A 17,445-nucleotide genomic window follows, 5' to 3' on the forward strand; every position below is an offset into this window, starting at 1 on the left:
CGACCATGGATGTATGATAACGATATTATGGTCGAGGGGAAGAAAAACCAATGTGTATTCAAGTTCAAAGGACTTCACACTGTCCTCCACCCAGTCAATGTCCTAGCTGAAATGCGTCAGCGGAGGTCTTTGAGGACCAACCAAAAGGGGACCAATAAAGCACAAAAGTTTGTCCATACCGCAAAAGAAGCTATTGGTTATTCCTCACAAGGAGTTCATTCACACTAGCCATGATACAGGACTGGTATTGGCTCTTGTTACAAGGGAAGTTACCCCTCCACCTAAGGTGACATTCCCTCCACCTATTAAAGAGTTACTTTTTGATTTTTCTGATGTGGTTCCTGAGGAGTTGCCTAATGAGCTACCTCCTATGCGTGATATTCAACATGCCATTGATTTGGTACCAAGTTCGGTGTTACCAAACCTACCGGCTTATCGCCTTAGCCCAACAAAGCACAACAAACTCAAACAACAGGTGAATGAGTTGCTACATAAAGAATTCATTCAGGAGAGCTTAAGTTCATGTATTGTACCACATTACTCACTCCAAAGAAGGATGGCTCATGGCGCATGTGTGTGGACAGTAGAGCAATCAACGAGATTACAGTCAAGTATAGGTTTCCCATATCGCAGCTTGATGACATGTTAAACATGCTATCCGGGGCTAAGATCTTTTCTAAATTGGATCTTAGAAGTATCTATCATCAGATTTGTATTCGGCCTGGAGACGAGTGGAAGATTGCCTCCAAAACCAAGGATGGACTATTCAAATGGAAAGTTATGCCTTTTGGTCTGAAGAATGCACCTACCACATTCATGAGGGTTATGACACAGGAATTCCGTCCTTTTATTGGTCGATTTTTAGTCATATACTTTGATGATATATTGATCTACAGCAAGCATCAATCATCTACGGCAAGTCTTGAGAGTGCTTCACCATGAGAAGTTATATATCAATCTCAAGAAATGCTCTTTTATGCTACCAAAGGTTGTGTTCCTTGGTTTTATTGTCCCATCAGAGGGGGTTGAAGCTGATCCAGAGAAAATAAAAAGTATAATAGATTTGCATGCACCAAAGACAATCACCGAGGTTCGTAGTTTTCATGGACTTGCATCGTTTTACAAGAGATTCATTCGGAACTTTGCCTGCACCAAAGACAATCACCGAGGTTCGTAGTTTTCATGGACTTGCATCGTTTTACAAGAGATTCATTTGGAACTTTAGTGCAGTCATGGCACCTATTATTGAGTGTTTGAAGCAAGGCAAAGGTGAGCTCAAGTGGACAGCAATGGCAACCAAAGCTTTCCATCTTATCAAGCAAAAGATGACAAAGGCTCCAATACTTTGCATGCTTGATTTTGACCATATATTTAAGGTAGCAACTGATGCCTCACATATTGGTCTAAGAGGTGTATGGATGCAAGGAGGCCACCCCATCGCTTTCTATAGCGAGAAACTCAATGATGCCAAGCGACGCTATTCAACATATGATCTGGAGCTCTATGTTGTTGTCCAAGTGTTACGCCATTGGAGACATTATCTCATTGGCAAAGAATTCATTCTCTATACCGATCATGAGGCCCTCAAGTATCTACATTCACAAAAGTCGACCAGCCACAGGCATGCTAAATGGGTTGCTTTATCTACCAGAGTTTGCGTTAGCAATAAAGTACAAAGCAAGAAGGGAGAATACAGTGGCTGATGCATTGAGCCGAAAAGTACTTACTCTTAGCACATTCTCAGCACATGCAGTTAGCATTGATCAGATATGTGATGAATATGCATCTGACGAAGATTTAAACATGCCATACAAGGAATTACAGCAAGGCAAGCAACATCATAAATACTCACTTCACGATGGGTATTTGTTTTTGGGAACTCGGTTATGCATTCCAAATTCTTCCCTATGACATCACATCATACGGGAGCTGGAGCTGCATGTGAGGTTTGGAAGGTCATTTCGATAAGGGATAAGACTATCTTACTGGTAATCGATGGGTATTATTGGCCTCATATTGCAAAGGATGTTGCTCATGTAATCAAAAGATGCAGAGTATGTCAACTAGCCAAGGGAAAGAAGCAAAATACAGGTTTGTACTCACCATTACCAGTTCCTCATGCACCTTGGATTGATATTAGTATGGATTTCGTACTTGGGCTACCCTCAACAAAAGAGCAATACGACTCCATCATGGTTGTGGTTGACCGAGTCTCAGAGATGGCTCACTTTATACCATGTCGCAAGAGACCTTTAATGCATCTCACATTGCAAATATATTCTTTAAGGAGGTTTGTACAACTACTTGGGCTACCAAGTAGCATTGTCTCCTATCGTGACGTCAAGTTCATGAGCTACTTTTGGAAGACATTGTGGCTGAAAACTAACACAAAGTTACAGTTTCAACCGCATTTCATCCACAAACGGACGGGCAAACAAAGGTGGTGAATCGAAGCTTGGGAAACTTACTAAGGTGCTTGGTTCGTGATTATGAGAAGACATGGCCGTCCATCCTCGACATAGCTGAGTTTGATTACAACAACTCAGTTAGTCATACGACAGGTCCTACTGCATTTGAGATTCTACTTGGAGTTTAACCTCGACGACCTATAGAACTCATCCCACTACCACCACAAGCATGCGTGAGTATTGAGGCTGACAAGTTTCTGCACTATATCCTAAAGGTACATGCTGATGTTCGCCGAAGAATAGCTCTCAGCAACGATGTCTACAAGGCTATAGCAGATCGTTATCGACGATATGTGGAGTTTCAATCTGGAGACATGGTGATGGTTCGTGTTAATCCAGAAAGGTTCCAACATGGGGTCAACAACAAACTCCATCCAAAGAAGACGGGTCCATACAAGGTGCTAAAACACATTGGACCAAATGCTTATGTACTTGAGCTACCAGAAGAAATGAACATAAGCAATGTCTTCAATGTGGCTGACTTACATCTTTATGTAGGGCACCACTCTGATGATGGAAAAACTAAACAAATGTTGAGGCTGCCCCAACTCAAGCCACCAATCACTGATATTATTGAGGAGGTTTTGGATGACTCTTAAAAAATTACTCATCGTGGCACTTGATACATGCTTTCCTCGTCAAATGGAAGAATCATATACGACATGATAGTACTTGGATTCATGCTGACGATTTCAAGAAACTCGATCCCGATCTGTATGAACGTTACATGTCATTCATTCATTCATCGGAGACGAATGTTTTCAAGCCAGGGAGAGTTGATGCAGATTGAAGACATATTTAAGAAAGAAGAAGCCCATTGGGACAGGCCCATCAAAGGCCTAAAGCTATCACCCAAATCAGCCCATGGCTTTCATGGGCTAGGACTGCTTTAGTGGGTTAAAGTTAGCCACATATTTTGATCTCCATAGTCTAGACCTTAGCCCAAGTCTGGTTCTTGAAAAGTCAATAAAATGGGTTGTGCTTTGAAAATAAAAGAACTCATTGTCGAAGGGGTTTTCCTTTATCAAGAGTTAGGTAGTAGTTGAGTTATTAATAGGTAAGTGGTATTAGCTAGTGGTTGGATGTTACCATTAATGTTTATGTCTCTTTAGAATGTTATATAAAGAAACTTATGTAAGAGATGAAGACACACAACTCATCAATTGAAATCAAATTGCTTTGTTAGCATTCCTTCTCTATGGAGAATCTGTGTTTGATCAAGGTAAGTTGGTGTTCAATCCAATCGATCCACCTTGCGGTATGAAGCCCGGATGTTACATTGTTATTCTCGATTCCCTCATATTGTCCCTTCGATTTCTTCATCATAGTTCTGCCACTGTTTTGAAGATCTATTCAGCCCGTATTGTTATGCTATTATCCTTATAATACCACTCTAGTTTCAACCCTCTTTCACATCTAAATTCGGTTTCATCTTAAGTCTGTCAAATATGAAATTGATTATGAAAGTTCCTATGTGGCTACTGTTTTGATCAATCAAATACAGTACTACATTAACCGAGAATATTTTTGTAGTTTTTAAAATATTTTTAAACTTTTTACAGGGAAATATATTTTTGACTTTCTAGCATCAAATGTTTTTCTAAAGAAGAAACATGTTACTACTTAGTATTGGATCTAAACTTGATCCCAGATTAATCACATTCCAAGGTGAAGGGTAACTAAGAATAAGAATAAATATCATAATCAATAAAGAAAATCAACTCAATACCATAAAGAGATATATGCTTATTGAAATAACTCCAAAACATTAAGCTATGGTGATCAAGTATGAGAACAAACTGTGAACAAAATTAGTGAAAGGGAACCCAGCCCACTTAAGGAAGAAAGTAGATTATACCAAGGCAAAGGTAGATCAGATGATATTGCATCATGAAACAGAAACCACAATAGTGATTGATTAATATCACTTACACAGGGAATAATTAATAGACTAAAAGAACTAACCTGAATAAGATTAAAAACTTTAGGATCTGAGAAACCAAACATTTGTGAACCATATATTTCAGACATCGGCACTCCACCTCTGGCACAAACACCATTAGGTAAACTGTCTTGTAGCTTTTTTATCCTTCTGTTAATTTTGTTCCAGCAAGCAGATGGAGTAGCTCCTTTGAACTGCAAAAAGAAGGTACTCTCAAAACAAAAGGATTTCATATCAGGATACTGTGAATGAGAAACAACACACGCACTGCGAGTCATCGTCTGATATTCACAACAGGAAAGATTGCAGTGTTTTACTACTCCCACCTCACGCACAATGCCACCATTAGCTCAATGGAATTACAAACAACCAATAGCTCAAGGGAAAACTCGGTAAAAATCCAATGCAGGATGGTACAAATTATGCTGAAAGAGATACTCATGTCAATATTACATTAGCTAAATACTGGGTTCAGTATCCTGATAGAACAGTTACAGGCAATTCCTGCAGGCATCAGCAGTAGGTGATTCCATACCCACAGTAGCCAATTAAGACAAAGATCTATGTCCAGAGCCTGGCATACATCTCACAAGATTTACTATCACAACTTCCAATCCATGCATCAAACAGAAAATGAGAATGCAACACTAATAATAAGAATAGTAACTAAAACATATTTAAATGCTTATCCATTATGACAGACAAGTCAAGTCGACACACTATTCAAAAGGATGCTCTATTCTGCCACCCCTTAGCATCAAATAGATTACCAGCCAAAAAGACTAGCAAACATATTAATGTTAGAGTCATATCAACCAAAACAATAGGCCATGGCAGCATGGCTATAAATAACCATCATGTCCTATCCAGTCAGGAGAATTTGTATTTTATTTCCTGGAAATTCTAACTGTGCTAGTCATGGACACAAGATTGCCAGAGTTCCCCCATCAGAATGGCAAGGATGATAGAGTACATAGCTCAAAGGCAGGAACATAGAATAAAGAAATCACCCCTCGGAATATTAGAAAACCAACAAAAAGACCACAATTCCGTAAATCAGAAAATATATTTTAGCCTCAGCACCAAGTGACCATCTTGAAAAGAAAGAACAAAGAAATACATATGAAGCCACTGACCTGTTCTCCGTTATCTGCTGTAACCCTAAACATGGGTCGAAATGGTAATTCAGGGTCTCTCAGCACTTCCATCTTATAGATAGTACTTAAACTTGGATCTGATTAAAAAGAAAAATGAAGTAAACAATAAAAAAAAACCCATGAAATCATGACAGTCATGAAATAACTAACAAATGAACACAAGAAGGAATTGACACACCAGAAATGCTTGCCAAAAAAATACAACTCAAACTTACATAACATCTGGTAAAAATGCTTCACCTGTTATTGAAGTGAACTTCCTCTCAGCTCTATAACCTTCAGGCCAGATGTACTGATCATCCTTAAAGTGATCCGAGTCCCTAACAATCTTTCCTGCAACATTATCATGTGCAGACAAAGAAGGAAGAGTCATACTGAGTCTCTCTCAATTATTTTCAACCAGGACAATGCAATTAACTACTTATTCATCGACAATGATAGAAACCAAAGATAATGCATATGAAACATCAGTTTTGCAGTGTAATGCTCCACTGCAAGATAAAAATCTTTATCAATAAATAGTGGACATCTAAAATATTGAAAATCACCTAAACTGATAACACGGAGATCCCCTAGTTCAAATGGACAAATTTGAACGTCTTCCATTGTATTATGTGACCCATCATCTCCTATAGCATCAGAATCACTACTTTCCTCCTCAGTGGCATCCCGACAATCGTCACAACTGAATTTATTCCGCAGATTTAACATTTCTTCTGGGAGCTTTTGTTTACTTAGGTACCTGGTGAAAGATAGTTTCAAGATGCTGCATGAGAACCATTGATAGAAGGTTGACGTTCACTTGTAAACTGAACTCATCAAACCAAGTACTATAGTTTTCAATACTGAATTATTCATTAAAGGGAAAAAGTTGTTAAGGAGCCAGAGAAATCTACATTTCTTTAGAACATAGAAGGCAAGAACGAGAAAGCAAGAAAAAATAAGTAAATTACTCAAACCGGATGCGCTAATAAAACACCAACAGGTGGAATGAAGCACCAAACCATAAAACTTGTTAATGCAGAAATTACAACTACAAAGTGCAGTCAGTAGCTAGACGGTTATTTAAATTGTGCCAAAAATTGGCATCATGTTTCTACACACAAATATAATGAGAGAGAAATACACCAAACATGCCCTAACCATATGAACTATGAAATCAGGACCAAATAGGCACAAAGAGAATCATAATATGGTAAAAAAGGCTAAAGCATGGGATTTGCTACATCTCAAGTATGATTTAATGAAGAAAAAAATATTATACCTGCATGTTTGCTATTTGATCAGGTAATGGTAATATGCTCTCATGGAATCATGATCCAATCTCATATCAACTCAACAAGCACTTATAGCAGCAGGAAGTGTTATTTGATATATTATGGGTGGTTTATTCCTTACATGAGACTAGTGGTTATGTCAGATACCTCTCCATATACTGTTTTCTCTCATTTAATGGCAATTTATCTCTGATATTGTTTCATAGCTCTTCAATTCTAAGTTTGATTATTTAATGATGATCTCAGTTATATGTTTATGCGCTTGTTACAGATATTTCAGCATATTGATCTCTTTAAAACGTCTGTTCTTGTTCTTTCTGAGACCTTCTGGTTATGGAGTTCTGTTCTCAAATGTCCTAACTCGGTGGGATTTTCCAATAACTCAGAATCTAAACACTGGATTGTTGTCAATGAGACATTGGAAGACCAGAGAAGAGGATGATGAAAAACAGCACCAATGGTCATGCAATTTGATATCCAAGGCAAGCCATGATTTAATTTTATTTTTTTGGGTTTTAAGGGGAGGGGAGGCAGGGCACCATTTTTATCAGACCAACATTAGTCATATGCGCCATACCTGATGAAATTTATCCCAAACAGTGCTCTTTTTGACCAGATAGTTTCGGAGGCAGAGAGCCAAAATTTTACTGAAATAATGCATCTTTTTCTACAACATAAATTACAGAAATTAACAAAACAGTGCTGATTCTGGTTTTTGCCTCCTGTATCATACCAGACATGTCAAAGTTCAGCAAGAATTTGGCTTATGGTAACACTGGGAAAGTTAATCTAAATAACCATAAACAAATTTGTTCTCCAAGGCTTCGAAAAGATAAGTATTGGGTGTCATTGAGGTAGAAAGAGATTTAATAGATGCCATTGGAAAGATTGGCATGATTCAGAGACGATATCAACTGTCTATGCAACAAAGGTGACAGACAAACAGTCCCCCTTACTACTATGGATGCAAAAAAAAAACGATAGAGAAATCTCTTCATTATATCACATCTAACTATTTTAACAAATACTTAAGGATCTTCCTGAATACAAGAGTCTGCAGCAAAAATATAGTGATATAAACTACTAAAAGAAAATTTATTCTTATAGATAACCTTACATTTTTGCCTCTTCTAAGCTTCGACGGAATCGTGTCTGCTTGCACTTCAGATGGAAAGAAGAAAGAAGGCCTTTAAGAAATGAGATGACCTGCTTCATACTAATCCTGGAAATCACCACAAAGGCAAACCAAAAGGTAAGGGCCATTTAAAACACTTGAATCAACCAAAGCCCACCATTTGCATGTTTTGAACTTCATAAATATCATCAGCAGGAAGGAAAAAAGAATTTTCCCACTGTATAAATTGCAAGGTCATAGTCTAAATCCACTATCTCTTCATATATCACAGTACCACAAACCTGGCGAAGTCATGGGTTCCAAAAAATTGCACTGGAATTGATCTCTCCGTATAATTTAGCTTTAGACCTTTATGAGCACTAATATGTGCCTCATTCATAACTATTGCTGGCCACATGGCATGACCTGCACAAAACAGCAAATATTCAGGCACTTCAAACAAAAACAAATAAGAGTGCATTGACATGTACTTTATAAAAGTACCTAGCACTAAAGGTGTCAATTAGTTGTTTTGATGTGATCCAGTTGGGCCGACTGATCAGTTTATCCCAGGCCAACCAAAACCAAACCATAAAACCTGGTTTTTATATGTTTCCTCTTATTTGATTATTATTGGTCCAATACAGGTTTCCATGTTGAAAGTATTTGTTTATATAAGATTTTATTTTTCATTGTTTCAGTTTTTTACCAGCTTCCAATCAGTTTGTCCCAGGTTCAGCTTTTAATTCAATAGCACCATTCAGTCTGTGTTATCATGGGTCTCCAAAAACCAACTCTGGATTCTGGAACCATCCAATAAGGTTTAGTTTCAGTTTGGTCTGGTTTTAAGCAGTTGGCCCAGCCAGTCCAGCCAATTTGGGTCGAATTTGAATGCCCCTAACCACGGATTGTATATTGTGACGTAATAGCAAATTCAGCCTTATCCCAGCTTAACGGGTCAGCTAGAGGGATCTACAAGATATAAATAGGGAAAGATGCAGTTTTTCTATTTAGAAGAAAAACAGATCTCAATGAAATGTGATGAAAGAAGAATGTTCAGTTGGCATGTCTCCATGATCTGGCAGACTGGTACAGTTCACAAGGGACTGGTGTGGCCCCATTAAGCTAGCTTCATGGATTGGAGAGTTGGTAACTGCTAAGCATCTGCTTGTAGTTACCGTAGATTTAGTTTCTAATTCCATGTAATGAGTAGCAGTGGCCAAGATAGATATTAAGTAGGGGGTTTCTAATTTTGTTGGATTCTATTTTGCATGTAATAGCAATGGATCTTCTAAAAGAGTGGAATTTACTATAATTATAATATTTTTCCAATCTTTTAGAAGGTGCTGTCACTCAGACTCAAACGAAGATGCCCTCGAACTTCTTCCTATGACCGGCATGTTCAAAATCAGAATAGTGCATTCATTTTCAATCATCAAATTTAAGGAGTTAATCATATCATACTACTACATAAAAGTAAAACCTCAAGTTAGTTAAGGACAATCTTTCATTGGACCAAAATACCCTTCCCACAAAGCAATATACCTACCATGGAACGCATCCTTTCAAAACAAAACACCCCTAAAGAACTCGACCAAAATATCCCACCCTTTAAGCAACATAACCTCTTGCCACGGAACACACCCTTCCGCAACAAAGCACCCCAAAATAGCTAACCATACTATCATATCATATTTTATTTTATTTTTTTATTATATAAAAGTACAAAATTCAGGTTTGTTTTGGTATAATCTTTCAGTGGACCAAAATACCCTTACAAACCTCCAATAAATGCCTTTTAGTCCCACATCTTCTGAAGAGTCTTTTTTTTTCCTTTTTTTATCTTTTTTTTTTTTTTTTTTTTTTTCAGTAAACACATCTTCTTTAGAGTCATATCTCTGCACACTTTCGCTCCCTCTCAAGAGAAACCTCCCCACATGAATATTAAGACATCTTACAAAACTTCCTGAGGTGCTCCATGGCGATACAAGCTTAGGTTTATTTTGATATAATCTTTCAAGACCAAAATATCCCTACAAACCTTCAGCAGATATATCTTTTAGCCCCTCCTCCACTGAAGAGTTGCATCCCTACAAACCTTCAGCAGATATATCTTTTAGCCCCTCCTCCACTGAAGAGTTGCGTCTCCTCAATTTCTCTCCATCTCAAGAGATACCTCTCCAAATAATTATTAAGACAATTTACAAAACTTATTGAGATGGGCTCCATGGAATGAACCGGCAGCATCATTTAACTATTTCTGATTTTCCGGTACTGTCGCCCAGATATTTGACACACGCCTCTAATGCAGAGTTCCCACTGGGATCAGATTCCTTGTCAGTTAAAGCCGGCACTAAATCTGAAATTACAAAACTCCAGTCAAACCTACCAAGAATCAACTAACTTGGTGCTTCCCTGAGAACTAGAGAAGTGAGAACCGCTCGCCCCCGAAGCACATTTTTGGCAAATGGAATTGCTTGAAATCACCAAATTTGCCCACAACTAGCCATTATGATTAGAACCGAGGGCCCAGTAAGTATTCAATCTATCCATAACCTTTACATTTTCTCAGTTTCATTTCTCCTTTTGATATTCAGGATTCGCATTCTGTTGTCAAGTTCTTCAGGACCCAAGAGCTTTAAAGATGCAAAGACATGCCTTCCACCATTACCACTAAGCAAAAATGTTATTCAATTGATATTCTGATAGAGGTCAAAATCTCTCCGACTAGATTTCGGTAGGACAAGACTACCCTTTTCGCATCTAGGCTGTCACTGCCTAATTCCTTCAGTGACTCTCCTATTTTGAATCATGTACTAGAGTATGGCAACTGGCGTCACTGTGGCATCAATTTTAGGCCAGCTCTCTTGCAATCACATCATTAGAATGTTGCCGAGGTTGAAATGTTTCCCTTTATAATGATGTTCTTCACCACTATATATATTTTTTAAATGTTTTCCCTTTATAACGATGTTCTTTAATGCATTTTCTGAAGTGTAAATGCATTTTCTGAGTAGATTCCTGGAGCAAAAATTTATGTTATGACAAAGGTGTAAAATATCAGATGTTATGATGTTTTTCTCCATTCTGTTAAAAGTTTTCATTAGGTTCATAATCTCCCCTCCCCCTCTACCTGGCATTTACCCTCCCAGGAAAAAGTTAGAAAACAATAAAAAGAAAAAGATTTTTTTGGAAGAAGAAAGGAAAACGACTTTGAAAGGGAGTGAAGGACATTTTTCCCTGACAAACCTTTTTACACTTGCCTTTGACATCTGTATTTGCTCCTAATTATCTTTAGAGTGAACCCCCTAAATCAAACTCCAGACAAAATGAAAGATAGTTTGTTGACTGCCACATGTGAGTAACTGATCTTCGGACTATCACAGTTCTAAACAATTACAGATTCATTATTTTTTTGACAAAAAAAAATTAATAAGAAAGAACTATTACAGTTTTTAGATGACATTTAAAGGAGCACATCAACTTGTTTTGTAGGAGACGTAAGATAAAGAAATATCAACAGCCTCCTCATCCTTAATATTCTCTAATTGGAAAGGTTGTTGAGAAAGAGTTAAGAAAGGAACAAATTCAAAATTTCAAAAAATGTGACAATTTTTGGAGAGAATGTATCTTTGGAAAGAGGGATGATAGCAAATTAACCTCTTTTTAGAGGAAGAAAAAAAATCTAAGGAAAGACATTAATTTGAAGCGAGTGCCTTCAGGTTAAGCATAGGCAGATTCGGACGAAACTTAGATTAGATGGTGGTCCCCGTGTAGTCCAAGATTGATAAATGATCAGCCAATTCTTTCAAGATCTAGATTTAAAGCAACTTATGGGACAAGATAAGCTAAATTGTAGGGTAGAGTCTGTTGTGATTTGGGCTACAATGGAATGATTCTGTGACCATTGATGCAAATAGTTAACATGTCAAGAACTTCCTAAGGAAGGGGAATAGTTGAAGAAATAAAATAAAAGACAGTAACAACACACGTTATAACCATTAAATGGGATTTAAAAAAAAGTGAAAACAGGAAGAAAAGGAAAAGAAGAAAAAAATGGGGAATTAATATCCCATTTCCTTTCAACGAAATTTTTTCTTTGAACAAAAAAATGAAAATTGAAAATTTTTCCTAAAATTATAAGAACAAGCAATAACTACCAACATGCATTGCACGTGAGGTTTTACTAGTTCAATTAAAAGTATTTCACGAAAGATGGAAAATCATAAACAACCATTCGTATAATTGTATTTGATCATCCAATAAACCTTAGCTTAACGCCTAGTACCTTGGACTGCTGAACCAGAAGTGATGTTGATCATCTGCTAAAGCAAGTGCACTACCTCATGGACCAGGATGCCCAACTTTGTTTCATTCTATTTTGCATGTTGTAGCAATGATTCTGTCCTAGTTTCTATCCTAGACTTTACTTGCGAGCAAAGTAGCAAAGGGAGTCTCTACTATTGTTATCTGGCCATTGGATATTATAAATTAAAGAGATGGGGAGCATTAGCACAACAACTTGGATATATAGGAAAATTAGAACCATGTAAGTGTGTGCAATGTGGTGAATCGGTTGCAGCACCAAGGGTGAAGCTTTAGAGTGCGGGTGATGAAGGCCAACCACAGGCTTTGGTGGTGAAGATTAGCAATATCTCTTTATCCTCTTCTTTTTTTTCTTTTTTCTCCCTTCGCCAATTGTTCTGCAGGTTTTCCGACAACTTCCTCCCTCAGTGGGCTCCTAGTTTGTGTCCTAATAAAAACTTTAATATTGCTATTTAAGTTCTTTATTAACAAATGCATTGTTTCATATATCCAATAGTGCAATTTAACAGCTTATTTAGTTTGAAGTCTAGCATGTGATTTCCAGTCATTCCAAACTTGAGCACCTCTGCACTGACTGATGGACGGAGAGTTATTAAAGTTCTCCTTACAAGTTACTTTCTTTTTGGGGAAGAAAACTAATGGGGTACACAAATAAGATTTACAACAAAGGGGAGAAGAGGGGAAACCTGAGAAGAGAGCTGCAGGAGGGAGGAAATATTGCATAAGGAGGGGGAAGTGCACGAGCACTTAAACTCAATTCATTCGTTTCTACTCCATATGATAAACAACGATTACATCAGTATTTAAAGATAAATTCAGAGGCTCCTAACACAAATAACCCCAATTCTTAATTAAAAAGCCATAAAGGATTTAAAATTATAAAAAAATAAATAAATAAATAAAAAAAGAAGAAGAAGAAGAAGAAGAAGATAAGAACTCAATGAATAAACTAAAATAATTAAATACCCTATTAAAACCAAAATTTAGTTGAACATAGTTCATCTCTATCCAGATACCCAAGTGGATTTGGGTTATTCCAAGGCTGTGCTGCATCAAGAACGCTAGCCAGTCATGTGCTTGGGGTGGTAAACATGCCTAGAGACTAAGCACATTTGGCCACCAAGAATTTCTGCCTCTATACAGGAGGCAACACCAGCCATTTCCAGGTGCCTAAGTGCACTTCTGTGCCGAGGCATCGTCACCAGGTCAAGAACACAACCAGGTAACATTCTTTTTCCTTTTCTTTTTCCTTTCCTTTTCCCAGTTTACATTTTATGTCTATGCCCATTATATCTCCTAATATAACCACCAGTTAGCTCCGGTACATTAATTACATGTTCAACCCAGTAGGAACTCTACTATATGCTAGTTTCAGTTCCACCAACTTATGGTTCATTGATACTAGTTCTTCTCTGTTTCTTCCCATACTCTATGTTCCGGCCCACCGTGATTCTGGTTTCTCATAGATTTTCTAGTGTTTTCTGCTTCAGCCTAGCTTGTTGTTATTTTACTCTAGACATGGCAGAAACTTTGTAAATTAATTATACAAATACCAAGTCTTGATTAAGTAGCAAATGAAGAACTTCAATACAGGTCCCACCTTTGTCTCTGAACTGATTGCATGTGTTGGCAATCCTTGTCTAAAATCATTAATAATATCCAACCACAACATGCACAGAGCTATTTACCAAGGTTCTTAAAGGCTGACATTAAAGACAGCTCAGAAGCAGTCAATTATCCATGGATGTAGACCATCATATCAGGAGAATAAGTTTATGAGTGCAGTCAGAACAGTTCAAGCAACAGAGAGCAAAATTCTCCAACTGCTACTCTAAACAAAAGAGCCACATAACAAAGATGGCCTAAATCATCTCCCTAATATTGTGTCACCTAGGATTTTGCTTCAAGTGACAATCAAACAAGTTCTAGCATTCAACTAAAATCACAAACATTACTAAGTTAAAACTCTCTCTAAATAAGCAAAATGGCTAAGTACCAACACTATGTGCTCATAATTAGTTCAAGGATCAAAAACAAAACATAAATTAACACAGACTCAATGATATGCATAATCATAGTATTTTCTCTTTTCCAAAGTTTATGCTAGAAGAGCCACATAACGAGGAGAAGATGCAATGCTATTTAATTTTAATAATTTGCTTCCTTCTATTACTTTTTGATAAATTTTGACATGTTTTTTATTTGTCTATTATTATTCAAAAAGTTATATCATTAGCTGCTATTTTCTTACTTGCTCCTTCGCATCTTTAGGACTATTCCTCCCCTAACCCAGGGGCACATTTCACTAATAAAACCATTTGATGTTTTAATAACTGCCCTATCACAACAGCAGCAAACTCACCTTTATCTCAACTTAATGGGGTCAGCTGCATGCATCCAAACAATACAAAGTAAGGGGAAATAGATGCTAACAAAAAATAGAACCTAAAATAACTGTATCACTTTCTAGGGGGGGAAATTTTGTATTGATCAGCATGCAATATTTTAATATAAAGTAAATAAGTTAACAATCAACTGTTTGATAGCCTGAATCTCCTGATAGGTATCACAAAGCACAGCAGAAACTTCAATTTGAATTTGCCTTTTAAGGTACACTCAACTTTGTACTCTACAACACTTGAACAATCAACTTTTAACTCCCCTAGGATAAACATTGGGAGCATAAAATAAATTATATAAAGTAAATAAGCTAACATACCAGTAAGTTTCGCCCATATGACATCCCCAGGTTCAAGCTCTTGACAATCCTCGAAACCAGCAGCCAATGCAACCATCTCACCATAATCCAGGCCATTAACATCCAGATTTTTGACACTGTATCTCAAACTTAATCGCTGCATATCCTCACGAGATAGATAAAATTTGACCTTCTCTTTGGAGAGGATTAGACTTTCACCATCACCATCTACATATTGAACCTGCACTTTTGTTCATCATGCATCAGAATTTTAACAATATAGACAATGCATGGTTCAGTGGCTAACAAAATTAGGAGTTAAGACCAAGACCACAGCTGTCATCACACGGAGGTGAACCATGGCCATTGCTAGGCACCTAAGAAATACTTAAACAAGCCCAGGGCACCAAGGCAAGCATCTTCTCTCGAAGAAAATTCGCCACATTCCATGTGTTGCTTCTTTGTTCTAAGATGAAATCTCTTATTCTGTCTTCTAAAATTTTATTTATCCTTTCCCTCTTCCTTTTCTTCTGTCCTTTTCCCCTTTTTTGACCCCCTCTCCTTTTTTTCTCCCTTCTCTATTTCCCCCATTTACAGACTATAACAGGTCTGGAAGCCCAAATGGACAGACCTTCTAGGTGCAATGGACATGGCTGAACACCCTGTCACATAGGAATACCTTGATAACTATGGCCCATGACTCCACAACAAAACATTTTAACTTTTTGCACATAGAAGTGTCAGAATTTGTGAAAAGACAATATGATCAACCAAATGGCGAAGGTGAGAACCATACTCGATGCTGATTCATTTCGGAATTATACCCAGTGACAGAACCAGAATACCATTCATTATCCAAAGGCCAGTAGACCTGCATTCAATTAGCTCATAAATTAGAAAGTAGGATCATGCATGATCAAACACATAATAGAAGAAAATCAGAATCTATAGGTTAATCTACTAAGTAACTGAAAATATACAGAAGGCAGCTATATAGGCAGCACAATAACTTGCCTTGCATTCTAGGCCGATGAATACATTTGGTTCAACATCCTCAAAACTTAGCCTGCAACATTAAGTATAACTTTCAAGATATCTACTGCTTAAGATAAGGCTAACCAGGCGGAGTGGAAGCATCATTTTCAATTGGAAAGAAATCAATGTTTTCATCGATAATCTAAAAACTAAATGAAGAATCGTAACTCACTCAACCCATTTCTTTGTTCGAGATGAACCGGAAGAGCCCTTCTGCATATCAGGCTTCTGCATTCCCTTTGCCAACCTGAGTCTCCTTGCACCATCAGTAACCCTCTTCTCAAAAGACCAACGTCCATCAATACCCCCAAGAACACTGGAATCTACACCCAACTTGAGCAGCTCATTCTTGCCCACTTTCTTATTACTCTTAAGGACTCTTGTGGTCTTAATCGAGTCCAAACCAACCTCGGATTCAGCAGCTCGAATCTTCCCCAAATCACTACCTCCAATGTCGTCAATATCATTACCCCCAAATCGATTTCCAAAACCTTCACTTGGGTCAATTCCATCAGAGCTCTTCGATTCTGATTCGACCCGTTTCACCAAATAATCAAAGAATGGGAGCTTATCGGCACAATGCCGGGGCCTCTTCGACCTCCTGGTGTAGACATTAACAAGAGGGGGCTTCTGCGACCGTAACCTTTTTGTACCCAAATCGTCAGGAGGGTCACCGAGGGGTTCTTCGATGAGCTTTCGAGCTTTTACCTTCTTCGACATGACGTTCGAGGATCCACTGGCGCTAACGCAAGGAGAAGTAGCTGAATAAACGTGATGAAGGGGTAGGTACTTTATAGGAGTTCCGGTGTCGGTCTCTTCCTCTTCATGCATGAACTTCTGCAACGGCACAGCCATGGAAGAAGGGATTGAAACCATAACACAAAAGCAAAAGAACAACAACAATCAGTGAATCTATAATTTTCTTTCTAATTATGCTGGATTAAATAAATTGTCGTTTTTTATTTCTTTAGGGTTTTGAAGATGGTGAGCGACGGGCTTTTGGAGGGACGCTTTCCCCAAAATAAAGCCGTTTCCCGCCGGGTGAGGAAGTGTGGGAAGGGTCAAGGGTGGGGGAATGAGATGAAGTCATAAAACCATATTATACATATTTCGCTAATTTATATATTTATTTATTTTCCTCTTCACCATAACCTTCTTTCCTCTCTTCCCAACAGAGTAGTAAATTTGTCAAAGGGCTTACCATAAAATGAAAACAAGAACACTTGGAAAGGGAAGGAACTATCTGGACCTGAAATTCCTTTCTCCCAGTCTTTTTCCCTATATTCCTAGAGAGTCTAATGTATTAGCAGACTGTCTAGTCTGAAGGGTCCTATCTATTTGACTTTTTCATAGAGTTCCATTCTATGGTTGAGAATTTTATGTGAGTGCCCTTGGACTAAGTAAACCCAAGAGAAAATTCCATGGCAC

At 37.7% G+C, this 17,445-nt stretch overlaps 1 protein-coding gene across 3 annotated transcripts in view; it reads right to left on the reverse strand.

Annotated features, from left to right (window-relative positions):
* The window catches only part of LOC149022305 (histone H3-lysine(4) N-trimethyltransferase ATX1-like), a 44,219-nt gene extending 27,150 nt beyond the window's left edge, over positions 1-17,069 (reverse strand). For 2 of the 3 annotated variants that reach the window (XM_089150437.1, XM_089150436.1), the window contains exons 1-10: positions 16,190-17,069; positions 15,997-16,048; positions 15,779-15,853; positions 15,004-15,223; positions 8,261-8,384; positions 7,962-8,066; positions 6,116-6,309; positions 5,808-5,900; positions 5,547-5,644; positions 4,434-4,604 (exon numbers count right to left, since the gene is read on the reverse strand). In XM_089150437.1, coding sequence (XP_089006563.1) covers positions 4,434-4,604; positions 5,547-5,644; positions 5,808-5,900; positions 6,116-6,309; positions 7,962-8,066; positions 8,261-8,384; positions 15,004-15,223; positions 15,779-15,853; positions 15,997-16,048; positions 16,190-16,893 — 1,836 coding nt within the window. In that variant the 5' untranslated portion in view covers positions 16,894-17,069. The remainder of the gene's footprint in view (positions 1-4,433; positions 4,605-5,546; positions 5,645-5,807; positions 5,901-6,115; positions 6,310-7,961; positions 8,067-8,260; positions 8,385-15,003; positions 15,224-15,778; positions 15,854-15,996; positions 16,049-16,189) is intronic. The other variant, XM_089150438.1, reaches the window with a different exon arrangement.
* Positions 17,070-17,445: the final 376 nt, after the last annotated feature.

Source organism: Hakea prostrata, chromosome 3 (genome assembly GCF_041222555.1).
Source record: "Hakea prostrata isolate BN-2017 chromosome 3, UWA_Hpros_2, whole genome shotgun sequence".
NCBI lineage: Eukaryota > Viridiplantae > Streptophyta > Magnoliopsida > Proteales > Proteaceae > Hakea > Hakea prostrata.